General features: G+C 27.3%; 3 protein-coding genes across 4 annotated transcripts in view; all 3 read left to right on the top strand.

Annotated features, from left to right (window-relative positions):
• Positions 1-4,025, top strand: part of LOC106790220 — a 5,321-nt gene extending 1,296 nt beyond the window's left edge. Inside the window, exons 2-5 of the mRNA XM_014754971.1 lie at positions 126-174; positions 648-747; positions 1,187-1,416; positions 1,649-4,025. Coding sequence (XP_014610457.1) covers positions 126-174; positions 648-747; positions 1,187-1,416; positions 1,649-3,660 — 2,391 coding nt within the window. The 3' untranslated portion in view covers positions 3,661-4,025. The remainder of the gene's footprint in view (positions 1-125; positions 175-647; positions 748-1,186; positions 1,417-1,648) is intronic.
• Positions 4,026-4,953: 928 nt separating this feature from the next.
• Positions 4,954-19,902, top strand: LOC106790217 (cytoskeleton-associated protein 5). 2 transcript variants are annotated; one of them, XM_014754968.1, is made up of 37 exons: positions 4,954-5,047; positions 5,154-5,253; positions 7,740-7,806; positions 7,906-8,099; positions 8,238-8,444; positions 8,554-8,673; positions 8,973-9,151; positions 9,214-9,437; positions 9,526-9,720; positions 9,780-9,960; positions 10,057-10,169; positions 10,264-10,471; positions 10,549-10,703; positions 10,862-11,013; positions 11,102-11,320; positions 11,513-11,696; positions 11,952-12,149; positions 12,641-12,877; positions 13,115-13,277; positions 13,367-13,536; positions 13,730-13,888; positions 13,983-14,255; positions 14,354-14,557; positions 14,647-14,782; positions 15,117-15,310; positions 15,416-15,621; positions 15,948-16,097; positions 16,749-16,919; positions 16,988-17,150; positions 17,274-17,432; positions 17,518-17,705; positions 17,811-17,973; positions 18,195-18,368; positions 18,441-18,590; positions 18,786-18,957; positions 19,097-19,247; positions 19,644-19,902. In XM_014754968.1, exons 3-36 carry the CDS (start codon positions 7,750-7,752, stop codon positions 19,216-19,218), a joined length of 5,940 nt encoding a protein of 1,979 aa, XP_014610454.1. In that variant the 5' UTR covers positions 4,954-5,047; positions 5,154-5,253; positions 7,740-7,749; the 3' UTR covers positions 19,219-19,247; positions 19,644-19,902. The 2 variants fall into 2 exon arrangements, with proteins under 2 accessions (XP_014610454.1, XP_014610455.1); XM_014754969.1 differs by lacking the exon at positions 15,948-16,097.
• Positions 19,903-21,773: 1,871 nt separating this feature from the next.
• On the top strand, positions 21,774-25,366 carry LOC106790215 (solute carrier family 35 member F6). The gene is made up of 8 exons (XM_014754966.1): positions 21,774-21,898; positions 22,570-22,678; positions 23,375-23,522; positions 23,599-23,949; positions 24,226-24,310; positions 24,441-24,599; positions 24,724-24,878; positions 25,020-25,366. The coding sequence occupies exons 2-8, from the start codon at positions 22,593-22,595 to the stop codon at positions 25,182-25,184; spliced, it is 1,149 nt and encodes a 382-aa protein (XP_014610452.1). The 5' UTR covers positions 21,774-21,898; positions 22,570-22,592; the 3' UTR covers positions 25,185-25,366.
• Positions 25,367-27,500: the final 2,134 nt, after the last annotated feature.

Genomic DNA, 27,500 nt, shown 5'->3' with positions numbered 1-27,500 from the left:
GAATATCGCGTTTTATAGAGTTGATTGTATATTATGCATAATTAATTATCGAAAAGGTTAAGATACAATAATACAATCGAAAATTTGATTTATGTTATATTATACTATATTTATCTTTGACACAGTTAATCAAGATTTACAGAAACGGGGCAAAAGGCAAAGAAGTAAGAAAAGGTATGATTGTAAATATGTGCAATAAAAATGTTCATAAGAAAATTGAATTGGTCTATAAGTAATGGTGAAATTTTTAGAATTTTATTTCTAAATATATAATACGCATAAACTATTGTATTTTGTATTGAACGAATTTTGGATATTTTTTATGTCTACACATAAAATAAGATTATGTATTTAAATATAAAAATAAATTGTTTATCTTACAATTAGTATTTTTTTCCGTTGAAAGATTTTTTACTATTTTATATAAATAAATAAATAAAACAATATAGTATATTTTGTTAAGAAAAATCCTTTTTATCACTTGATATCTAACTGTAAACAAACGACATTAGTATAATATATATATATTTTTTTTATTAAAATTTTCGTCGTTACTTATATCTGGCCAAAGCAATATAAAAAAAATAACATTAAAACAAAAAAAAAGAAAATTTAAATAACGTAATACTATTTATAATCGATTGCAGGTAAATTACAACCGAATAAATTTTACAAAGCTCGATTACAAGGAGAAGTTGCGAAATTTTTAGATCAAGACAGCTCAGAAAAGTCCGAAGATGTACTCGAGTACGTTATTTTTCTTTTTCTAATTCAACAGTTATTCAACATTTGAATCATATAAGTTTTCAAATTGAATATTTAAAAACTAGGGATGTGCGGCTATTAGAAATTATGGGTTTGGGTTTAGGTCGGGAATTATTTTCAGTTTCGGATCGAGATCCCGAAAATTTGTCGGCACATAAACATTTTTGGGTACACGTTATTCCGTAACACAATTTACGATGTTTTTGAAATTGCCGTCATAAAAATTCTTATATTTTCGCAAGCTATTAAAATTGAATACATTTTAATCAAATTTCTAAATACAATGATTCAGAACATTTGTCAATCTTATTGCTAGATTAAATACGGATCAATTACATTTATAATTTGTATTGCAACCAATAAATTGAAAAATTAGAATGTAGTTTATATGCGTCTTATATAATCTCTTGTTCTATTTTAGACTTTTACCTAATACAGTACGAGTCGATTGCACTAAAAAAGATAAACTTTTCGAAAATATTATCTCCTCGGACGAGGATATACAATGCCAAAAAAAAATTTCAAAGAAACACTTGATAAATTCGAAAAAATTTACTTGGTCCGCAATGTTTCGATATGAAGAATTCTGTGCTATGATTTGTTCGGAAAACTTTGACGATCATGACACGATTATTCTCCCTAATTTGCCAGGTACTTTAATTTAATGTAAATAAATTTTATCGCGCGTTCAAATCATCATAATCAAAATAAACATCATTATCATAATCATCATTATCATCATCATCATCATCATCATCATCATCATCATCATCATCATCATCAGCAGCAGCAGCAGCAGCAGTAGTATTATCATCATTTTTGTATAGAAATAAATAAATATAATTAATTATAAGAATATGGTGTACAACATACAAATTTTCAGATCCAATTCTAAAAGTTAAAGAAAATCTTAAACGCATACACATGAACGCTATGTGTCAACATTTTTCACGACCAGACGTAAAGATTACTGATTACATAGATGATAAACAAAAAGATAATTCATCTAAATCACCGATCATTGGAAACGATATTAAAAATGAAACGAATAAACAATCAAAATCTTATGTATCTTCCGATCATTCGGAATCATTAACAGCAGACGCCGTTGAGGATTCACATTTAGAAATTTCACCTAAATTCCATTGCGAGATCGATGATAAAATTAAATCAAATAATTTTCTATTTTCTATACCAAAGAATTATAATAAGATTAAAGTCGTGTCAAAGAAAAGAAACTTTGATAATAATCCACCTAATTTCCAATTGCCATTGAAACTGTTTGATCGACCTATCTCGACGATTACTTCTTCGACGGATGATGAAAATAATTGTGAAAGATGTGTAAAACATAATATGAAATCTGGAATACCAGACGATAAAATTTTAATTAAAAATAATCGAAAATATATACCGCAAGACGTTAAAAGAAATCAAATTGATAATAAAAAATCATCGAAAATTGATTTTTTGCAAGATGATGATCATCATATGAATACATACAAATTTATCAACAATTTGGAAAAGGATTCTAAAAAAAAACATAAGATTCGTGAATCGTATAAGGACAAAAGCAAAGATGATGATGATTTGTGTAAGAATTTAAATGCTCGTGCTATGATATGGAAATCTACGAAAAATTTCAAACACGTACCAACAATTCTTCGAAGATCCATTTGCGATCCTACAAATATAAGCAATCTCACTTATATTTTGAATAATAATAAACAGGACGGTGTTAAATATTTTCAAGAATCATCGAATCAAAAAGTAGACTTCAATTTCAATATTTCTTCGTCTGTATCATCGAACGAGAATAATTCGATAATAAAAACGCAATACTTTAATGATAAATATTTTACAAATAAACATCGTGCGATGCCATTAGAAGAAGAATCCCCCACTATGCATAGAACGTTAGATTTTTGTGTACCCGTTGAAAAGAAGATGCAAAAGAAGAAAACTAAATCGAATATAAATAAAGAAACGAAGAAATCTATGCAATTTCATGAACCACAAAAATCCGTAACATTTTCTAAAAAAATATTATTCAATGCTGATCCTTCGACGCAATCACATTATTCTGTAAATCACAATCAAATTCAACCGATTAAAAATGTTCGACAAACGAAGGATAAAGTGCATCTTAAAAATTGCCAAATTTTGAGACAGGAAATACGAAATGATAATCAACCTTTTTTACTGAGATCAACTAAATCTGATCTTATTTATCAACCGGAAGTAAAATTTATAAATCCATCGCAGTGCGATGCCTACACTACAACTACGACAGAAAATTGTCAAGATAACAATGATAATAAGCCCGTTTATTTTCAAATTATAAATCAATCGATCAAACCGTCCAACGAACAAAAACTATCAAATCAAGGATTAGCATCAACTAACAATAAATCAAATAATTTGAGGACATATGGGCAAACGTTATCTCAATCTATAATACAACAACAACAACCAGCCGTTCCTATTACTTCGCAAAATATTCAATTTATGTTCCGAAAAAACGATCCGCACGTTTATGCATTTAGCGAATTACAAAATCTTCAATTATTAACATTGAATGACAATCAAAATGTTTATGTCAATGCCTTAAATTCGGTACAGGAACAAAAACGTACTAATGAGTGCGCAATACTTCCAAACATTGATCAACCTACGAAATACTTTGCCATTGAAAAAGATCTGAACGCCCAGAGAATTCCCATTTATTTTCATAATAACGATCAAACTATTGGCCAGCAATACATGCCTTGTCAAATGATCACAACCCTAGAGAAACAAAATAATAATAAGGTTTTCTTTCGCGATCCTACCTCGAAAGTTATATTTCTGCAAGGGAATCATTTGAATGATAGAAATCATCAATTTGTTGAATAATACAATTAATTTCTTATCGAAGATAAAAATATATAATTATTTAAAGACATGTAGTGCTGTATATATATTGATATATTGTCCAATCTCGATAAATATTATCGTTTTGTTTGAAAGAAAGAAATCTTTAACCCTTTCGTTACTAACAACCCATATACTGGTTGTCCATGCAAAAGTCTCGTATGAACGATCGACCGACCCATATAGAAGTTGTATACCATGCGACGATACGCATGTACTAGCAAATTTCTATGGGATGATACTTGCACTAAAGCACGCCGTGACGAAAGGGTTAACATATGAAAAATTTGATTTATATTATAAAATGATTAATTGATTTAACAAAAATAAAAAATAAGAAAAAGAATCAAGCAAAAATGTATTTGAAAATACTTGATTGCATGAGGCATTTGTACGAGAATTATATCAATTATTGTTATTTATATATCAAATTCAAATGATAATCATTACCCAACGTATATTTTCATATTTCTTTCGCATATTTGTTTTATCTATTATTTACGTAAAGTAAAATAAGAAAAAGTCAAACGTTTTCTATCAACCATATTAAATTTGTCCAAGTATCATTAATGTTTTAGTTTTTATTTCAAAAATTATTTCAAGTTATGTTAAAAATGAATATTCTATGATCGTTAAAATTATTAAGTTTATATATGTTTATATATTATTTACGAAACCAATGTAAAGTATTTAAATAAAAAAATACTATTAATTTATTTTTTGCTTATCAAAGAATTAAAATGATATGTATAATAAAAATGAAAGAGAAATTAAAAAATGTTAATTATCAGATTCTTTAATAGATATATATACATTTAAAAAGCGTGAAAGTTTAAAAAAACAAAATTTACAAATTCAAATAAAATAATTATATTATTCTCTTTTTGGTAACGTCAATAACATGAAATTATTATTATTTTAGTAATAGTATTACACATTATCCCGATGTCAATAATTATCTAGTAAAATGTATCCACCTATCGTGGATCAGAAGAAATAGAATTCATTTCATTACGTCTATGACGAACGACTCTAGTGCCATTTGGTGAACTAACGATTAAACATCTAATTAAAAATATTTATTTCTATTCCATGAATGAACAAAACAATTTAAAAGATCTTAATTAAGATATTAATTAAAGCCATTAAAATCTAAAATGAAACATAATATAGCTTTTCTTATCTGAAGATATTCATAATTAAAAGTGAAAAGAATATGTTCGTATCGTTACGTCTATGGCGAACGACTGTAGTGCCATCTATTGAGATCAGAACAAGACAACTAGATTGAAGAGATCCTACAATTTGTTGTGCGGAAAGTATCGAAAGCAATCATCTTTTTGTTTGCATTCACATTTGACGGTTAAAGGTAAGATTACGTATGTTTGAAAATTGACTGTTAAATATTTAATGGCTATCGAGCCTCAAGTAAAGTCATTAATCCAAAGTAATCATTAATATTTCCCTTTTATTAGCTAATCGTTTAAAACAAACTATATAAGGAAATATAAAACGAATTTACTGAATAATCTAAAGAGCTCTGTGAAGGGACCTTTTTTAACGTCTTCTCAAAAGGTGAGTACAAATTAAAAAAAAAAAACAGCGCATATCATTCATTATTTTCTTAATACATTCTCATTCGTACAAATATTTAATCGTAGAAAAATGCCAATTATATAAACTTAAAACGTAAAAACATTGTTTAATATTATTCGATGATATTAAATAATTTTTTAAACGAATCAATTTTCAGATTGATCGTTTCAATCTACCAACATTAAATTAACTAATTCGTTCTATTTACTTTGATCTGTAGATGTCTTTGTTATTCTGAACTCTATAACAATTTTGAAATATTTCCATAAAGTATAATCCAACGTTAATTGATTTTTATATACAGTTACACACACATGTATATTGACAAATAATTATTTTATATTATCCATTGAAAATATCATTCTTTTTTGCTTAATTAAAATAAAGATAAAATTATGATTGTTAATAAATAATGAATGAAGAAAATTATTTATTAACTTTTACACGTATTTCATTATTTAAGATAAATACATTGTGTTAAGCAAGAATAAATTTTATATGGTACAAATATGTTGAATTCATTTTAAGTTAAACATTTACAAAGTTAACGTTGTCAAAATATTTATTTCTAAAATTATATTAATTGTTCTAATAAAAAATATCTCAGTTTTAGTTAGTTACTATTTTATTTTTGGTTTACCATTTTGAATTGTGGTTAACTTTTAATATGTGTATTCATTGATATCTTTAACATGTTTCCTACCAGTGTCGCATATCTGTGACGCACTGATTTTCATTGAGATCTCATCATCAAACATTTGTGACAGTACTTAATGCAAAAAATAAGTCTAAACTGTGATCAGAATCTATTCTCCGCTGCATGGTAGCACACATATTAGAGAAACAAACCTTATTTCAAACTTTTTATATGCATTGCATATTTCACTTATTGTAAAAATATGATTATGTATTATCTAATTCTTGCATTTTTTTACTTTATTATGCTAAATGCAATAACACTACTTTGCAAATATCTATTTCTTTTCTATATTAATAGTGTAGAAAATATATATATTTATTTAAAAATTAAATAAATATCATAAAATAAAATACATTTATAAAAATTTATCAACAAATATTTCTTTTTTATTAATATTTCTTGATAAATTAAATATTCTTTGTATCTTAGAACTATATACGCTATAATACAAAAATTCCTATATATGAATCGTTAAAAAAACAAAGCGATTGACTGTGTAACACAATGTTATCAATTTTTTCTACTTTTTCTTTTGTGGAGATAATCAATTTGGCAAATGAAAGAACATATATCATTGATTTGAAATAACAGAATTAACAAAATGATTCTTTATTTATAAACAATTAGATGCAAATATTACATTGATGCTAAACATTATTATATACTTAATATTTTAGAACAATTAACATTATGATAAATTTATAACCTTAATCATATGTTACTTGCTTCTTTTTTTGATCCCTTAACCTTAATATTTCTTTTTTCATTTCAATTCCTATTATTTAAATCTAACAAATTATTACTTTCGTTTTAATAGTTTTGATATTATATTAACAAATTATTTCACATATATGACTTTAAGTTTCTTAAATAACACATGCATACAGAAACCATGTAAGAAAGTAATCCCTCTTCCCCTTCGCCTGTTCCTCTCCTCTTTGCTTTCCAATACTTTACTGCGCAGATCGATTACTTTAATATACATATTCATAAAAATTGCAAAGATAAAGTGCATGAGATCCTTTAAATAGAATCTAACTTTTATTCGATTATTGAAAGTCAAATAAAAGACAAAAAATAAGTCAGTAAACGAATAAAACATTTATTGAACAAAGGCTTCATGATTTCAGTGGCGGTATATCCTCTTCCACACACGCGCACACACACACACACACACCATCAATGTTTTATTCAATTCTTTGTTATCATCAGTACACATACTTTTCAGCGCCATTTTCGAATTATGTATATATATGTCATACAGGCATCAAATTTTGTTTTAAATATAATTATTACAGAATAATGAGATGATCATATATTTGTTGTGGAAGAAAAAGATAAATTTTGCAATGGTTCACATCTGAATTTGTACGATAGATTATAACATTTTCATTCTATAGGTTCAAATTTCATCGATTACGAAAAGATTAAGTTTCTTTACTTTTTCTTAATAATTATTTTTCCTAAAGAATTAATTCTGTAATAATATATATATTCGTAAGTTACTGAAGTATTTTTTTTTTTATTCCCACGTGCAGCATTGCATTTTCTTAATACGGTTGCGTGAATGATCACGTGACCACGTTATATCTTGCTACTGCGTGATTCAAGGAAGAATCCTTATTGAAAATACCACAAAGCAATATGATATCCATAGTATATAATAACATCTATTAGTCATTAGTTGTCAAGATGAATATTTATTATATGTGAATTTTGATTGTCCTTGAAATTGTTTTAATTGATATTTTGGTTATTCAATCAGGTCCCAAAATATGGAGCAAGATACGGAATATGTGAAATTGCCATTGGAAGAGCGCTGTGTACATAAGGTATTATTGTGATCATTTATATTTATTAATAGTTTATGATATTAACTGTATATTTGTTATTATTATTATTTTATTTTATTTTATTTTTCTTATTTATAGTCATGGAGGGCAAGGTTACATGGATACGAAGAATGTGTAAAAACATTTCAATGCATAGATGATGAAAAATCACCCGAATGGAATAAGTTTTTAGGCTTCGTTAAGAAATTTGTATCGGACAGCAATGCTGCGGCACAAGAGAAAGGTTTAGAAGCTGTGCTAGCTTTTGTGGAAAATGCGGCTGTTGCTGGAAAGTGAGTAAAAAATTTGTAAATATATTTATGTTAAAACAATTTAACATTAATCTATATAAAGTAAGATTCAATATTATTCTATAAACTTCAAATCATTTATTTCTTTTATTTTTACTTTGTATTATTATATACTTTTAGAACGGTTGGTGAAGTTATGAATGGCATAGTGACCAAATGTATCGCTGCACCCAAAGCTAAAACGAAAGATTTAGCAGTACAAATAACATTAATGTATATAGAAATAGAAAAACATGAAACAGTACAAGAAGAATTACTTAAAGGGACAGAGGCAAAAAATCCTAAAATTGTATCTGCCTGTATTGCTGCTTTGACTCTTAGTCTAAGGTAAATCATAAATTATGTTCTAAATTCAAAATATTGTTTCATGATATATCTATTATACTTTTTTAATAATTATTTTTATTTTCTATCAAATGCAAATCTTTTTTTATAGCGAATTTGGATCCAAAGTTATTAATGTCAAGCCTCTGATAAAGAAAATTCCTAGTTTTTTAGAAGATAGAGATAAAACGGTTAGAGAGGAAGGTAAAGCCCTGGTCATTGAAATGTACAGGTAAGTAAAAAAAATAAATATAATTTTTATATATAATGTGTGTCTGAGGTTTTTTTAACCAAATGATGTCTGCAGATTCTATGCACAAAAATAAGAAAAAATATTATATAAATATAGGTTATTTAAAGTTTTGTTCAAAAGTTATGATTTCAATTATAAATGTTCACATTTACTAAATATAGTATATGTTGACATCATTTATATGTTGACATATGTTGACATCTGGAGAAACTTCAGATGCCTTGTACATTATACGCATATTTTAACCATCCTTATATTTTTATGAAATAATAATACAGATGGATAGGTGTTCCATTAAAGCAGCAATTAAATACCTTAAAACCAGTACACATTACAGAATTAGAGACAGAATTTAATAATTTAGGAAATGAAAAAGCTGTACCTAAACGTTACTTAAAGTCACAAAAACCGAAAACAACATGTGTTATTGATCCAATAATGGGTGACGATAGTGAAGGTAAGCTGTTAATTTGTTGTAAATCTTTTCAAATTAATATACATGATGCATACTTTTTATAGGCGAGAAGGAAGAAATTGATAGAGATGTAGCACCAGACATAGATCCGTATGAATTATTAGATCCTGTTGATATACTTTCTAAATTACCTAAGGACTTCTATGAAAATTTAGAAGCTAAGAAATGGCAAGAAAGGAAAAACGCCTTGGAAATTTTGGAGAAACTTGTATCAAATCCAAAATTAGAAAGTGGTGACTATGGAGAAGTAGTTAAAGCCTTGAAAAGGGTATATATATATATGAAGAAACGATATTATTTTTTATTAAACTTTCTTATAATTATAATTTCTATGAAGTAACAATATCTATTTATAGGTAATATCCAAAGATACCAATGTGTTGGTTGTCGCTCTAGCAGGAAAATGTCTAACTGGTTTAGCTACAGGTTTAAGAAAACGATTTCAATCTTATGCGATATCATGTCTGGCTGCTATTTTGGAGAAATTTCGAGAAAAAAAGCAAAATGTTGTACAAGCGCTTCGAGAAGCTGCTGATGCAATTTTTGGCAGTGTAAGTGTTTATTTCTTGTTGGGACAATAACTTGAAAATAATATGTTGATATGTATTAGGTAACAATCGATCTTATATTGGAGGATTCACTCGCTGCGTTAGAAAATAAAAATCCAGCGGTAAAAGCAGAAACTGCTGCTTATTTAGCAAGATGTTTTGCTTGTACTCCTCCATCGAGTTTAAATAAAAAATTATTAAAAGCATATACAACGACACTTTTAAAAACATTGAATGAACCAGGTATAATACAGCTATTATTTAGTTTTTATATCTACTAATTATAATTAAATTTCAAAATAATCTCTAATATATTTTTATAAATGATATAATTCCTAGATCCTACCGTTAGGGATAATTCAGCAGAAGCAATTGCGACAGCAATGAAATTAGTTGGAGAAAAAGCCATGATGCCATTTTTGACGGACATAGATAATTTAAAAATGACTAAGGTATCTATTTAATTTATTACATTAATTATTAAAAGAAATAAATGTAAATTAAATTTTAAACAGTTACTGGAATTTTTACTATTACATTTTTCAGATAAAAGAATGCGCGGAAAAAGTTGTAATAGTAGTTAAACTTCCACCTGCACAAAAGTCTTCAAAACCCAGACCAAAAACAGCACCGGCTAAAGTAGAACAAAATACAAAATCAAAAGAAAATGAAACTAAACCAATGAAAAGATCTAATACTACGACTAAACAAGGTTTATCGAGAAAAACAATTTCTTCTTCTTCGACAAATTTAGGTAAATATAATATTTACTATGAGCATATTCTTTTCTAGACATACATAATATTTATATATATAATGTCGTTATTATAGCTTCGAAAAAATCTTCAAATATCAAAATAGAAAAGGATTATAGCACTGAAGAAATAGAAGAAATTGCTTCACAAATTTTACCAAACGAAGTCATTTCGGGACTTGTTGATAGTAACTGGAAAATTCGATTGTCTGCTGTTGAACAACTTTCTCAGGTACTACAAATAAAAAAACAATTTTATTTTCTTATATATATGAAATTTTAAGAGATAATCCTTTGACTGGGAAATGAATAATCTTTCGCTGGACGCATATATGTGTTCATAGCAGTGAAAGAATTAAGTAAAAAATTGAAACCTTTTGTTTCTTATAGATCGTAAGGAATATGGAGCCAACAGATGTATCTACACAAGTCATTGTAAGAACATTGGCAAAAAAATCTGGTCTTAAAGATATGAACTTCCAAGTTCTCAAACGTAGATTGGAAATTATAAAAATGTTGGCAGAAAATCACCCATTTTCATGGTTTGTATAATTTTGCGTTATATCATTTGTATTTTTAATATATTGAATTATAATGTATTTGTGTGTTAAACGTATATTACATTTTCAGTACTGTTTCTGGATATTGCATAACAGATATAACAGAAAAACTAGGATGTGCAAAAAATAGTCCAGTTGCATCCGAGACACTTTTATCAATAGCAAATGCTACTAGTTTTGAATATGTGGCTAATGAAATACTTGCATTTGCATTTAGTCAAAAGAATCCTAAAGTTCAACAAGAAACATTGCTTTGGTTGAGTAAGGGTCTTATAGAATTTGGCTGCTCGTACGTATTAATGATTTGATACTAAAAAAATCATTTTATCATTTAATATTATATGTTTTATACATATTTTATAATATATATTATAATATTACAATTTTATATTACAGAGTTAAAATCATTTTATCATTTAATATTATATGTTTTATACTTATTTTATAATATATATTATAATATTACAATTTTATATTACAGAGTTAACGTCAAATCTTTAATAGACAATATAAAGAAAGCAGTAGGGGCAACTAATCCTGGTGTACGTACTGCTGCTATAACACTAATTGGCACTTTATATTTGTATATGGGAAGACAACTGCTTACATTTTTCGATAATGAAAAACCTGCTCTCAAACAACAAATTGAACAAGAATGTGAAAAAGTAAAAATAATTTAAGGGTTATAGATTATTAACCCTTTGCACTATGATTTAACACGTGGTGCTGTGTGTCAAAATTGATGCTATATTTCATATTTCTTATATTTGACTTGTGAGATTCACCACGGGTAGGATTTATGTTTCTCATGTTTGAGCTAAAAAACATCTCATACATTGTTATAATGCAAGGGGTTAAATGCATTTTATATAAATATAAATATGATCTAAATCTAATTTTATTTTTACTTCATATTTTAGCATAATGGTGAAACTCCACCCGTGCCTATACGAGGTACCAAAAATAAGAAAATGAGAAGCGATGATGCAGATGAACCTGAAATTAATGAAAAAGTTGAAAGCAATGAACAAAATATAAACGACTTAATTCCACGTGTTGACATTAGTAATCAAATTACGGAAAGTCTTCTCAGCGAATTATCCGATAAAAATTGGAAGGTAAATTTAAGACTATTTTTTCTCGATTATAACAATTTTTTCTAAGTTATAAATATACATGTTACGGACCTCTTGGGAAATCCGGAATTATGAACAATGCGTAGGCATTATTCACAATAGCAAGCGTTTTTGGGCAATGGAGGAATTGTATTCATATTTCTCACATTTCTTAGATATCGAGCAATCCCTCCCCCTACCCCATACAAAAGCGAGTATATGTGTGATTGTAGGGGGGGAGAAGCTCGGTTGCCCGATAATGTATTCTTCTCAACATTGCTTACGTAATAATTTGATACTTTATAGGATACCAAAGTATTGTATTATGTACAATGCCTAGAAAAAGTCCGTAATAATTCTTCTGTTTCCTACATGTCCAAAAACGCCTGCCATTGTGAATAATGCCTATGCATTGTTCATAATTCCGGATTTTCCAAATGGTCCGTAACATATATAATTATATTTATCGAATCGCTCTATATTTTTAAAAATAGGTACGGAATGAAGGATTACAAAAAATAAGTGCTATATTAAACGAATCCAAATTTATAAAGGGCTCTATCGGTGATTTACCACAAGGATTAGCATTGCGATTAATAGACAGTAACAGTAAAATTGCGCAGTCAACTTTAGGTATATGTCAGACATTAGCTGTATCATTGGGTACATCAGCAAAACAACATTTAAGGATTTTATTACCTGGTTTTATACAATGTCTTGGAGATAGTAAGGTTAGTATACATTTTTATATTCATTTTTAATCATTTTATCATAAATGTACGAGTCTAAAGCAGTTTAGATTTCTTGTTGAAAAGTACCATGTTATTGAAACGCCATGTGCAATTAATACATGATCGCACCACTTGGCATTTGTTGACACAATTTTTATAAAGACTTCTGGAAAGAACTCGAGTAGTTAATAAAAATAAAAAATTTAAGTTTCTTTATTTTACAATCGTGTATTTTAGGTTTGGATAAGAACTGCTGCGATTTCATGCATCGATACATGGGGAGAACAATGTGGTTACAAAGAATTCTTCGAAGGAGAAATTATAGGCGATGCTTTAAAATCTGGATCACCAACACTCAGAGCTGAATTGTGGACTTGGTTATCTCAGAAGTTACCATTAAGTAAGGATGTATTCCAATAATAATGTTAATATCATATTTTATTATATTCAGTGTTTTAACTTGTTTGGTTTTAATGTTTTCTTTCTTAGTTCCTGTAAAACAAATACCAAAAGAGGAACTTCTTGTTTGTATACCTCACTTGTATAGTAATTTAGAGGATAGAAATTCTGATGTAAGAAAAAATGCTCAAGAAGCTGTACTTGGATTCATGATTCATCTCTCTTACGAAGCAATGGCTAGAAATACAGAAAAATTAAAGGTATAAATTTTATGAAAAAAAATCATTATTTATTGTAAAATTTATATATATATATATATTTTTTATACAAGATTTATGTAATAAAAAAAATGTTATTTACGCATAATGGAGAATTAACGTTAATTGAAGAAAAGTATATTTTGTATATTTCCCATAGAACAATAATTCATCTATTTAACATTATTAATTACAGCCTGGTTCAAGGACAGTGGTACTTGCTGCTTTGGATAAATCTCGACCTAATTTACCTATAAAACCGTTATCTAAGAAACAATTATCCGATGAAAATATACAGAAAACTGTTAAAAGTGGGGGAGCTGCAAAAATAGCTAAAGCAGTAGTCAAACCAAAGGTCTCTTAATTTTTTATTTATTAATATTTAATTCATATTTAAGATAATTCATTTATTCTTATATTAAATAACTCATATCTGTTTAATATTAAAGAGTGGGGCATCATCGAAACCAGGAAGTGCTCGTAAAAAGGATGAAGATGTTGACAACAGTCCTCTATTAGTCACTAATAATCTTAAACATCAACGAGTCATCGATGAACAAAAATTGAAGGTGTTAAAATGGAATTTCACAACACCGAGGGAAGAGTTTGTGGAATTACTTAAAGAACTTATGACTGCGGCTAATGTGAACAAAACTTTAATGACAAATATGTTTCATTCTGATTTTCGATATCATTTAAAAGCTATTGAATCGTTAACCGAGGTGAATATTTTGATTAAAATATTTGTGCGCAGTTACGTAAAGATTTTAGATTATAAAACTACCAAATTATTTTCTTTTATTTGTTTCATTTTTTTCAGGATCTTCCCGGCAATAGTAAAGCATTAGTATCAAATCTCGATCTTATTCTTAAGTGGTTGACTTTAAGATTTTTTGATACTAATCCTTCTGTACTATTGAAAGGTCTGGATTATTTGCAAACCGTTTTCAATTTTTTAATAGAGGATCAATATCATATGTTAGAAAATGAAGCTGCTTCGTTTATTCCTTATCTCATTATTAAGGTATACCTTAAATATTTAACATATTTAATGATTGAAAACTATTTTATGTATAATATAGTAAATAAAATATAAAAACGAATACTTTTTAGATAGGAGATCCGAAAGATGCTGTACGTAATGGTGTACGCGCATTATTTAAACAAATAGCACTTGTATATCCTGTCAGCAAAATATTTTCATATGTAATGGAAGGCCTAAAATCTAAGAATGCTCGTCAAAGAACAGGTATTTACGTATGACATCTTAATAAACAGATAAATTCGTACATTTTGGTTATGCAATAATATACAGGGTGTCTGAAGTATTTCTAATTAAACGGTATTAGCGTATTCTATTCTAAACATAATCAACTGGTATTTTAAGAACAATCTTTATCAAGTTAATGTAAACATTTATAATTTACATAACATTTTTTTTATTTTCACGCATAGAATATGCTGACATCATTTAGTTAGAAAAATCTCAGATATATATGTAATACGTATATATAATAAATATCTCAAATGTGTATATATATAATACAATTTTTGTAAATACTAAAACAAAATATAATTTTTAGGATGTTTGGATCAATTAGGATCACTTATAGAGAATTATGGAATTAGCGTATGTCAACCATCTCCAGCAACAGCATTAAAAGAAGTTGCAAAACAAATAGCAGATCGTGATAATTCTGTTCGCAATGCTGCTTTAAATTGTATCGTACAAGCATATTTTCTTGAAGGTGAAAAAATAACTAAACTGGTTGGTCAAGTAAGTTGCTAAAATATAATATTTTAAATTTGTAATTTAATTATTTTCATCATTCTGACTTGCTTAAATTCATATACTTTGATAATATTTATTTATTTAACATAGATATCAGAAAAGGATCAATCGTTGTTGGATGAACGTATTAAAAGGGCAGCAAAAAATCGTCCAATAAAATCAGCATCTTCTACCAGGATTGTACCTACAATAACAGATACCGTTCCGCTGACGGAAGATGTAGAAAGTGACTATAAAGAAGAAAATGAAGAAGTCCCAGAACAGGATGATATGGATGATGAAATGACTAATAATCTGTAAGTAAAAATATACTATTAAATTAGGTGTTTATCTAACATCCTCTATTTCATTAAGTTTATCTCTATAAAACGTCGTTTCAGAAAGGGCGAAAAGCCTTAGCATGCTTCGATATTTATAACTCAATGTGTATATATATATATATATATATATATATATTTATCTTCATATAAAAAATATTATGGTAATATAACACAATATAAAAAAAAATATTTTGGTTACAATTACAAAAAAAGATTATATCAAATATTTTTTCGATTCATAGTATTGCGTTTATCAATTTATTTTTATGTTCGCATGTATTTGCTTCATAACAATCTTACAGGGCGAAAATTATAACAACCAAAACAGGAGAAATTGATTCAAAACAATCAAAGGAACCTTGTATAGTTGTGCGGTCAACTTGCGAAGTTAGAAAGGAACTTGATCAAGATACTCATCTACATCCTAAAAATGATAAAGGCGATATTAACATGTTTGTGATTCATAATAACTTCTTTTACTTTCAGTATAAAATGTATGGTGTTGGGCTTTAAAATTTGTTACTTTAAAATTTCTTGACATTTAACATCCTTTCTTTTTTTTGTTTTGTACTTTTTTCCTTCATACGTTTGATTTTACTTTGAATTAGTAGTAAGTATTTATTTGTATCTCGCTAGTAATAAAATTCTGATCTATCATTCAATAGTAGCTTTGGGGTAATCAGCATGTCATATAAATATCATCGTATTATGAAAAACAAAGTAATTTAAATAATCTAGAGTATAATCAAGTATTATGTAAATTATAAAAAGAACAAAAAACAAACAAACACGTTACGTTGTAAAACTAGATCATTAACTTATATAAATTTATATTGTTTTGCACTAAATAATATACATATACAAATAACGTATTTACTACATTAATAGTTTAATTACATGTAGAACCATAATTAAATTTAATGAAAAATAACAAAAGAAATTTTTTTAAATATAGTATAAAATAGTGTAGAATAAATATATATTTTCCATTATTGTTTGGTAGCTGAAGTTTGTAGTTACGATTATTTAATATGAAATATTTGATCTAGTTTGTATTTTGTTAAGTTTAGCGCAGCTATTCTAATGCATTCACATGTTTATAGGAATCCAGTTCCAATAGGACAAACAGAAGCTACTGGACCGTTCGGATTAGATATGGATTTTCTACAAAAAATTGAATCGAGTGCTCCAGTCAAATTTAGAAATCCTGTTCTTCAAGATACTACTATATCTGATATCGATGAACCAATTAAACTTAATTCTACTAAAACCCAGTAAGTAGATTTATTTCTAACGTGTAAACGAGATAAGCAATTATTCATTTGCTTATAATGTATTATAGAATGATACCAATATCACCACCAAAATTGTTGATACCAAAATCGGCAACAGTATTACCCGAAGGACCATCTAATTCCAAAGATGATAATCTTGAACATACTATACTCGCAATGGCTAGTCTTGACTTACCTACAGCCATACAATCAATGAACAGTATTGATAATGTTAGTATAACAAAAATATTGTTCTATATAATTTAAATAAATATATTTTGTATAAGAATATGATTTTACACGAACATCTAACGTCGTATTACAGAACATAATTTTCTTTTTATTTATTTTCAGTTATTAAGATCACATAAAGCTTATTTATTACAGTCGAAGGAAGATAAATTTATTAGTTCAGTGAATATGCAATTAAAATTTTTACAAACGTATCCTTTACATCAAGGAAGCACGAATGTATCCAAAGGTTTTAGAAATACTTTTATGGTAATACTCACGGTAAGAAACAAGAGTGTATAATATTTTATTTTTATAATTGAATATATTTACATGATTAATATTAAATATTATCAAATCTTTTTAGTTTTATGATACCGGAATACTCGCTAAAAATGTACCATTAATACATTTGAAAGAACTCGTCGAACAAATGATCACTTTACTTGCAGAATGTAAATTAGAACGTTTACAAGAAGCAGAAGCGTATATCAGAGTGGTAAATAACATAGTCGTTAAAATAATCGACAATTCAAATCACACAACAATTATATGGTAAGTCACATAAAATGTTGTTTATATTATTAAAATAATTATCTACGAGAATATGATTTTATAGAAAACAAATATTATGTTTATTTAATTGTTGTTATATTTTAGTGTATTAATAGAACTACTTCATGCGTGCGCCGAATCAAATGTTCCTCCAAAATATGAAGAATTGGTAATGAAATGTTTGTGGAAAATTGTTAAAACGTTCCCAAATTGGGCAGCTGACTTGGATTATGATATTATTCTCTTAGAAGTTCATCGATTTTTGAAGGTTTGTTTGTTTATTAAAAAGATTTATAACTCTTTTGTTGCGGTATGCTTTGGTGCTAGTTTCGTTTTATATAAATTCGCTTGTACATGCGTAATATCGCATGGTACGACCCCTATATGGGTTGGTCGGTTGGTCGTTTAGTTATACAGAGCCTTTATTTGTATACCCATATATAATTCGCCAATAACGAACTTACATACATCTAAGGTTTATATTTACAGGATTATCCGACTACTTGGTGGAAAAAGCGTTGTTCCGATACTCCACTAAGAACGATAAAAACAGTTCTTCACAGTATGACACGTGTTAAGGGAAGCACAATACTCAGTCATTTAACAAAAATAAATAACACTAATGAATCAGAATTACATTCTTATTTGATAAGATTAATTGCTGTAAGTATAAATGTGTTTATTATATTTAAAGACAAATATTTTTCTAAATTATTAAATTTGTATTTTTTAAAGACGTTTAAACCGGATGAACTAAATACCGCTTCAAGGCTAACGTCAAAGACAAATAGTACAACAAAAATGCAAAAACATTTATCAAAATCTACTCATCAACAGTTAGCAGAAATCTTCAAAAAAATTGGATCAAAAGAACAAATGCAAGAGGTTTGTTATTTCATTTTCTTATATACCGGAAGAGTTAACAAAAACCTAACATTTTTTCTTATCACTAGAATTGTAGAAATTATTCAGGTAGCTGATATTAGCCGACTCACTCTGTATATACTCAATTTAAATTATTATTGTATGATAGGAATTTGCAATTTCTTTAATATTATCCTTACTTTTAATATTTTCTAGGGTTTAATGCAACTTTATGATTTTAAACTTCAATATCCTGACGCAGATGTTCAACCTTTCTTAGTTAAGTCGCACCAGTTCTTCCAGGACTTTATAGAACAAGGATTACGAGAAATAGATCGGGCACGACGAAATCAAGGAGTTATACCGCGAATGAATCATTACAGTACAGGTTATCTATAAAAAATTAAGTAATAATTCGGTATAAATAAATCTTACGCTCAATGCTTTATCGTGATTCAAAAGAAATTATTAATTTCATTTTGAAATCTAAATCAAACATCGCATCAATGTGTGTTCACTATATATAGAATCTACTACAACTCCTGAAATAGAGGAGAAAAGTCTACTGGACCCAATGCACAGGCTTGAAAAACTCAGATCACTTGAAGCACGTTGTAGAACAACTTCTAGTCAGTCAAATCCAGTATGAATTCTCTACGTAATCAATATATAATTTAGGTATGTAATATAATTTGAATATTATTAACAATATCCATAAATCTATTAATTGAGTCATTTAGAAGTCAAAGCGATTGACTCGACTTTTAGAATTTTTAAAAATTTTATCATCAAAGTAATTGATCGATACTTAACTTTTTAGATTTAAAATAAATTTTTTTAATAATTACACTTAACATCACTAAATGCAAATAATTCGATCCCTACGAACCAACCTTAGACTTTCCATTCAGGACATTTAGATCATTAATAACCGACATTCTTATATTTTTTTTACAATTGGCAATCATCGTGGTCTAAATAGAAAGCACAACAAAAGAGACTTGACACTTAACGTGTTGTTAATCGGTTTGGCATATGAACGGCACAATTTAAATTAACTAATTTTTTTTTCAGGTATCTAATATTTGAAGGATTAGTTCATACAGTATAATGTATGATACGTACACCCATCCTATCTTTAATATTTTCCATTGTTATAATATAACATGATAACATTTATTGGCATGGCCTCTTTAATAATATGAAAAGCTAATTAGCATAAAACGAGGGATGCGTAGTGTAAATACAGATATTGCGTATGACTTAATTTTATTTCGTCATATATTGATGTTTCCATAAAACATATATATATACATATACACTATAAACGTAGGATAAACGATAAGAATTTTCCTTAAAAAGAAAAAAATAAAAGATAAAAATGTATCAATTACATAGTTATTTAAAGACTTCTTTCTAATATAATCGTAAATTTAAGAAAAATAGATCTTGGGTAGACAAAAACAAATAAATAAAAAAATAAAGTGATAATGAAAATAATCTTTGTAAAAAATAGTTTGAAATGGAATGTTCATTTACAAAGAAATAAATAATTCGATGCAAATTCTGTATTTCTATAATGGCATATGTGTACTATATTAACAAATTTTAACTCTTTGACTGCTAAAGGCGTATATATACGCTTTCACGTATCCATCAATATAAACGAAAGGTGTAAATTTACGCCTTCTTCCTTTTTTTCCACTATAAAACCTAAAATTTTCAATTTAAGTTAAGTAAATTAAGGTAGCTTGAAAAGTTATTTGAAATAAATAAAAAAATTGATATTATAATTTATTTAAAATTATTATTTTTTTAAACCATAAGAGAGAATGGTATTTTAAATTTTGGGGAACTGTTTTGGTCACGAATCAGTGGACAACTAGTCGCAGCGACTAACATGTGACGATCATGACGTATGTAATGGATTTTTCTGAAATCGCATCGCAGTCAAAGGTTAAATATACGAATACATAGAATAAAAAAGAAAATATAGATTGTAAATTTGCCAGTTTTAATTATAATGGCCTGACAGAGATTAAAGAAAAGGAAGAACGTGACATTTAATTCCTGAATATATAATACGGAGTAGCATTAATAACATTTCATTATTTTTATAGTTTTTTGTATAGTTACTATTATTATTATTATTATTATTATTATTATTACTAACGCGTTATCATAATTTTGATTATTATAATACCATTGTTATAGACTATTAGTTGTTAAGATTTGTATCTTGAAAGATAAGTAATATTTATGAGTACGAATAACATGATTTTTGAATATACAATAAATGAAGTATAATATGTATTTAAGACTAATTTGTCAGCCAATTTGTATTTCGTTAATTTGTTTAAATAAATCATTGTTTGATATTTTATGATGTTCGCCTAAATCCACAAATTCATTGTCAAAATCGTATTCATAATTGATTTTTTCGGATATATCTTGTATATATAAATTATCGTATACCATAGACATGCACCGCATAAAAGTTGGCATAGAACTTCAACAGCAGAAAAAAATGAATAAGTACTCTTAATTGCACATTTTAATTTTTATTAATTGCACACTTTATTAATTAATTATTTAATTAGTTATTAATAATTGAACATACAAAAACATTTTTTCTCATTTCTAAGCAAAGTAATGAAATTTTCTACAGTTTTTTGTTTTCAATCAATTGCTGACTTTTTGTTTGTCCGGCTCTTCAACTTTATTTCATCAAATATTTATATATATAATATATTATTATATTATATATATATATATATTATATTATATATCATATATATATTTATATAAATAAAAAATATTTGATAAAATAAAGCTGAGCAAATAGTGAGCAATTAAGACCACTTATTCATTCTTTTTGCTGTTGCAAACTTCGTTGTTTTACTTAGAAATAGAAAAAAAATGTTTGTATTTCAATTAATAATAACTAATTAAATAATTAATTAGTAAAATTAGTAGTTATATGGATTTTAATTGAGCAATTAGTGAGCAATTAAGAGCATTTATTCATTTTTTTCTGCTGTTTAGGTTTTATGCCAACTTTTCTACGGTTACACATGCATTTAAATTGTTTATCTGTCACTTATTCACTGTCAATAAATGTAAAGTGTATGTATTCTATATTATTGACAGCTGATTGAAAACAGATCACAGCGACACTTCGAGAATTGAAACTACGAACTGTCAATTGCATTATAAAAGTCGTGAAAGAAAGATTAATTCGACAATGGTATACACTTCCAAGTATTTTTATAAAGCGATTATAGATTTTATTTAAAAATTTTCGACGCTTGTATAAATATTACATTATAGTAAGTAGCCAATTCGATTATTCATAAAAATAAAACAATTTAAATAACTCGATTTAAACGTTGAGCGTTTAAGTCGTCATTTTTTTGACGATATCCTTTGTGCTTATGAGTTCGGTCAAAGTATACGACCTTATTTAAAGGTATTTGTTAATTTAATTTTATATTTATTTGAAATATTTAAATATCTTTCTTTTATCATTTTTTATATACTTTGATTGAGTTTCAATATATATATATATATATATATTACTTTGACACTTGAATTCGAATCTATGCATCTATTATTAATTTATTTGTATCTTCAATTTTGTTTAAACATACCTTTGTGTTAGAAGATATCATTCCAAATCAATAAGAAGTAACATATTTTTAAATTTTTACTCGGGTCTAGATTTGATTAATAGAATATGATTTTATTTAATTATATTAGAATTTTCTTTAGAAAAACCACTGTCATCATGAAATAAGAGACCTATCATATATCTGATATGCTTATATTACACAATATCTATTAACAAAGCTTTATGTGGTATCGTCAAATAAATATAAATGATGATTTAGTGTTCCATATTCTAATTTATGTATTTGAATTAGATTTAATCTTAGATTTATTTTAATTAAACTAAAGATTCTAATTAAAAGTATAATATTCATTTATAATTTATTCTCAGATTATATATTCAACTTTTCAAAGATGGATAAATTATCATGGACACATTATCAATATATTTTAGCAATTCTTATGGTAGTTACTGGATCATTTAATACCCTTTCTGTAAAGTAAGTATTTTATATATATGATATACAGGGTACCTGAGGTTTCTTTGGCCAAAGAATGTCAGTGTATTCTGTGCATGAAAATTTGTTCAAAAGTTATGTTCACATTTACTAAGCAGCGAGATTATGTTTATATAATATTATATATTTATGATGTTTACTATTTCAAAGTGATTTAGCGAGTGTCAATCGGTATCAATTTTCTTTAAGTTTCCTCTTTTATGAAATATTACTGATCGAGATACAAAAAGTAGTTTTAAAGACATTCATTATGCATATGGTTTGTTCAACAAAAATAATCGGGTTGCTATAAGAGAGTACCGATACAGATTTCTTGTCAAAATAGTACTGCATCATCTAGTATTTTTGAATGCGTATTCACAATTATGTGAAACAAGTCTATTTTCTCCTGCAGTAATAGGACCTACACAATCGTGTAGGTGATCTGCATTTTGAACAAGGAATTAGTGATTTACAATTTTTGTCATCGCTTTTTCATAAAGTTTCAAATGATCTATGTTTTTATAACATTTTTATTTTTATTTTGACATATTTTTATTACGATAACGTCCAGAAAAACCTCAGACATCCTTTATATGTAACAATATTATAATATGCTCTTGTATTAAAAGTTTCATTATATTCTTCAATCGAAAAGGAAAAAATAATAGTTTGTAAACATTTGGATTTTTATCTTAGGTATGCTGATAAACAAGTAGTGGCTGGACAGGATGGAGTGCCTCGTCACTTTAATCATCCATTTATGCAATCTTCATTTATGTTTTTGGGCGAAATGCTATGCCTTATCATTTTTAAAATTGCATATTGTTACTATTGTCGTAAAGATGTAAGCGTTACTTCTAATACTTAATTTTTTATTTTGTTCTTAACATCTAGTTTAATTCTAAATAATTATTTTACAGGATGGTTCTGTAGATAATAATATCTTAACCAAAGGATCTCGCAATTTCAATGCATTCATCCTATTTATACCAGCTATGTGTGATATGTTAGCAACTTCTATTATGTACGTCGGTCTTAATTTGACTTATGCCAGTAGTTTTCAAATGTTGCGTGGTGCTGTTATAGTTTTTACTGGTATTCTCTCGATGGGCTTCCTCAATAGAACCTTCGGTGGAAGAGAATGGACTGGAATTATATTTGTTATGATAGGTTTAGCGCTTGTTGGTTTGAGCGATATGATGATTAAGAAAGATGACGATACTAGTTTGAATTCTATTTTAACTGGAGATCTACTAATAATTTGTGCACAGGTATAATCACATTTAATATATGAAGACTTTACAAGCCAAAACAATTAACACATTTTTAAGAATGTTTTTCAATTTTATTATCAAGCTACTAGGATTAATATTACTCAAAGAAAATAATTTGTATTGTTATTTAATATTAATAATAAAATTATACGATGATTTATATTATTTCATCAATTTTATTTACTTTTTCTTTTACAGAGTTAATTGATTTGGCAAATAAGTGGGTCATATTATTTTTTTGTAGCATTAAATCAAAAATATTATTTTTACTAGGTAATAACAGCGGTCCAAATGGTAATAGAAGAAAAATTTATAGCTGGTCAAGATATTCCTGCATTACAAGCAGTTGGTTGGGAAGGTAAAGCATAAGAATACTTTTAACAAAAGAGTATTGATTTTGCAAACATGAAATAACTTTTATGATTTTTTACGATCCATATTTCTAAATAAACTTAAATTATGGTAAACAAGCTTTGAATTTTTGTTAGGTATTTTTGGATTTATTGGCATATGCCTCGTGATGATTCCTCTTAATTTTATTTACGCACCACCACCATTTGCGGATAACTCACGAGGAACTCTTGAAGCTACTACAGATGCTTTTGTACAAATTGGAAATAGTGGCAGATTACTGATGGCAATAGTTGGTTAGTAAAATCAGTAGTTTATTACTACTAGATAATATGAGATTAAATTATTTTAATATATACAATAATTATATTAACCATGACTCACACACACCGTATCTTTTCTTTCTTTTCTTTTATATAGGAATAGCATTCAGTATAGCATTTTTTAACTTTGCTGGTATTAGTGTGACAAAGGAAATCAGTGCTACAACAAGAATGATTTTAGATAGCATACGAACAATTGTTATATGGGCTTTTTCATTGATATTTGGATGGCAAGATTTTCATTATCTTCAGGTAATTATATATTTGAGAACAAAATATATTTTTGATTTTAACAATATGTGTTTATCAAATATTGACAACCATTATAATTTTTAACATTAATTACAATAAGCAAAGTTGACTGAATTAATTATTAATGAAACCTTTTTGCAGCTCATTGGCTTTACGATTCTTTTGATTGGAATGTGTTGCTATAATAACGTGGTAATTCCACAATTAACAAAAAGATGTCTGTTATACTTAATCAGAAAAAGACGCGCTCCAGACGAAGAACGCATTGTTAACATTGCTGCAGACGATGTTCAAGAAAGTATATAAAAAGCAAAAACGAAGCATGTTATAATAATTGTCAAATGATAAAAATTTAAAAATACAGTCAGATCTGTGATTTTACATATAAACATTTATCACTTACAATTATTTTATGACAGAGAAGCTATGGTATATTTTTCATATTTTCATTATTGTCATCACATATATAATATAATAAATAATATACGTAGAGATTTATTCAACAATTATTAAAATGTTAAATTTTTGCGTAGAAATAATTCTATTCATTTTATCGTATATATATTATGAAATAGATTTATGAGATTTTGGAGAAATATGATATATATATTATGTTACCGGCATAGTTTGAAATTTGGCATTCTATAGAATGCCAACGCATTGTATATAATGCCTAAAATTGGCCACAATGTATGAAACGATTCATATTTCACACATTTCCTAGGCATTCTATAGAATACCAAATGAGAAACCAGCAAAGTATGAAATACATTTTCGATTCGTTTCGAATATCACGTGGCAAGGCACGTGACTTTTAACGTGCGCCTCAGGTTTAGTATTTGTCAGTTGCACTTTGCGGTTCGTTCAGGAATGTCAAAATACGTAATTTTACTTAAATTTTTTTTTAACAAAAAATTAATTTTTTTCTGTGCTCTATGAAAATGGAGGAACAAGCTGTTGTGTTGGAAAAGGAATCATGGTCCTATAGACATGAAACAACATTTCAACGATGAACTGCCCAAAATTCAAATTAATGTTGTAAATAACAGTATTTTCTTAACTGAAATTACTAACCAAAAGTTAATAAATGATTTACAAAAAGCCAAAATAACTAACCAGGAACTATTGGTTGCTGAATCGCTATGATGTAATGATTATAAAAAACAAAAGTAAACTCATTTATCCTGTTAAAGAAGGCGTCAGGGTTACGTCAGGGTTGTGTCAGGGTTTTGTTTTGTACAACTTTTATTTTTCTTTACCTACTTTGAATACATTTCTTTTAATCGCACGCTCTCATTATTTTTTCAGAATAACATTTCTATTTTTGAGGAATGCACGTCATTTATATAATAGAGCCTTATCAGTACCTTTTCCTTACTTTGCCTAAATAGCATTTGTCTATAGCTCATTATATAGAATGTCTAGGTATTATATACAATGCCTAAGAAAAGTATGTAATACACCTATCCCACGATTTACAATGAAGATAGGTTCCTTAGAAAACCGTGTAAATCGAAATCGTAGATTTTTATACGTAAAACCGTATAAATCAAAAACAAACTAAAATGTGCATTATTCAGTCATTTATTTCAACGTAAAATAAAACTAACTATATCTTAAAAAACATAAAAATAACAGTCTATTCATAAAATGATAAGAATATAAAGGTATATGTATGTAATTCATTTTACATATAGAAACACAAGAAGTATAAATTAGAAAATTTAACTAAAAAAAAAAAAACTGGTGTGTGTACTTATGTACGCACATAAGAACTTATACTTCTTTAGCGTACCAAAACAAATATAACCTCAATAACTTGAAAAATATAACTTCAACAAAAAAAACAACATAAAAAAACTCCAACTATCCCGCGTGTCAATATAATACTTACTCTAAATTTGTCAATAAGACGATAAAATAATTAAATAAAATAAAGATATTTAATATAATTTGTGTGTGTGATAAAGGTTTATATATATATTAAAATTAATAAGTATAATTTAATTTATTTATTTATACGTGATGAAGAAGAAGTATTCTTTAAATTTCTCTGCATTAGTTTTAGGCGTCTCGAAAATTTTAACAGAAATTTAAATGTATATTGATCCTGGTCAAATATATCAAAATATAGATATCAGTCCACACTAAATATAAGGGAGTAATATCAAATTACTTTATGCGTCAACGGGTATGGCGCGCTGGCAGCCCTTATTCCTGCTCGATCATTTAAATCAAGCAGCGCTTGAGTACGATTAGGATTTGGATGGGTGACCGCTTGAGAAAAATTTGAAATCGCTTTGCCCGCGCATTGTAAATATCGACAACTTCGTGGTGTGTCGATTTTTCGGTCGCATCTAACTTCAGTTTACAAAACGCGCCAAAAGAAATATAACTTCAACATCAGAATCCAACGATGGTCAAGATGTTTACCTTCAGATGACCTTTACTGAAAAAATTGTGAAATAGTCCAGGCAATAAAAGGGCCAAGTGCCAAATTTTTGACCACTTTGCCAGAAACTTGATATAATGGTAATTCGACGACGCTGAATCGAATGGTGCAAATTTTTTTGCAATTGGACCAGGAGATCTTTGAGAAAAAGGGTAAAAAAGAGTAAAAAA

The sequence above is a fragment of the Polistes canadensis genome, unplaced genomic scaffold (assembly GCF_001313835.1).
Source record: "Polistes canadensis isolate GaletaPanama2010 unplaced genomic scaffold, ASM131383v1 scaffold_224, whole genome shotgun sequence".
Taxonomy (NCBI): Eukaryota; Metazoa; Arthropoda; class Insecta; order Hymenoptera; family Vespidae; genus Polistes; species Polistes canadensis.
Note: the sequence above shows the minus strand (reverse complement) of the source record. Positions and strands in the feature narration are given on the sequence as shown.

Excerpts from the sequence above, each read along its gene's own strand:
- LOC106790217 (XM_014754968.1), top strand. The coding sequence starts at position 7,750 with ATGGAGCAAGATACGGAATATGTGAAATTGCCATTGGAAGAGCGCTGT. Across the intron at positions 13,537-13,729 it reads GAAATACAGAAAAATTAAAG|CCTGGTTCAAGGACAGTGGT; the intron begins GTATAAATTTTA and ends TATTAATTACAG. Across the intron at positions 15,311-15,415 it reads TAACTAAACTGGTTGGTCAA|ATATCAGAAAAGGATCAATC; the intron begins GTAAGTTGCTAA and ends TATTTAACATAG.
- LOC106790215 (XM_014754966.1), top strand. The coding sequence starts at position 22,593 with ATGGATAAATTATCATGGACACATTATCAATATATTTTAGCAATTCTT. Across the intron at positions 24,311-24,440 it reads ACAAGCAGTTGGTTGGGAAG|GTATTTTTGGATTTATTGGC; the intron begins GTAAAGCATAAG and ends AATTTTTGTTAG. Across the intron at positions 24,600-24,723 it reads ATTACTGATGGCAATAGTTG|GAATAGCATTCAGTATAGCA; the intron begins GTTAGTAAAATC and ends TCTTTTATATAG.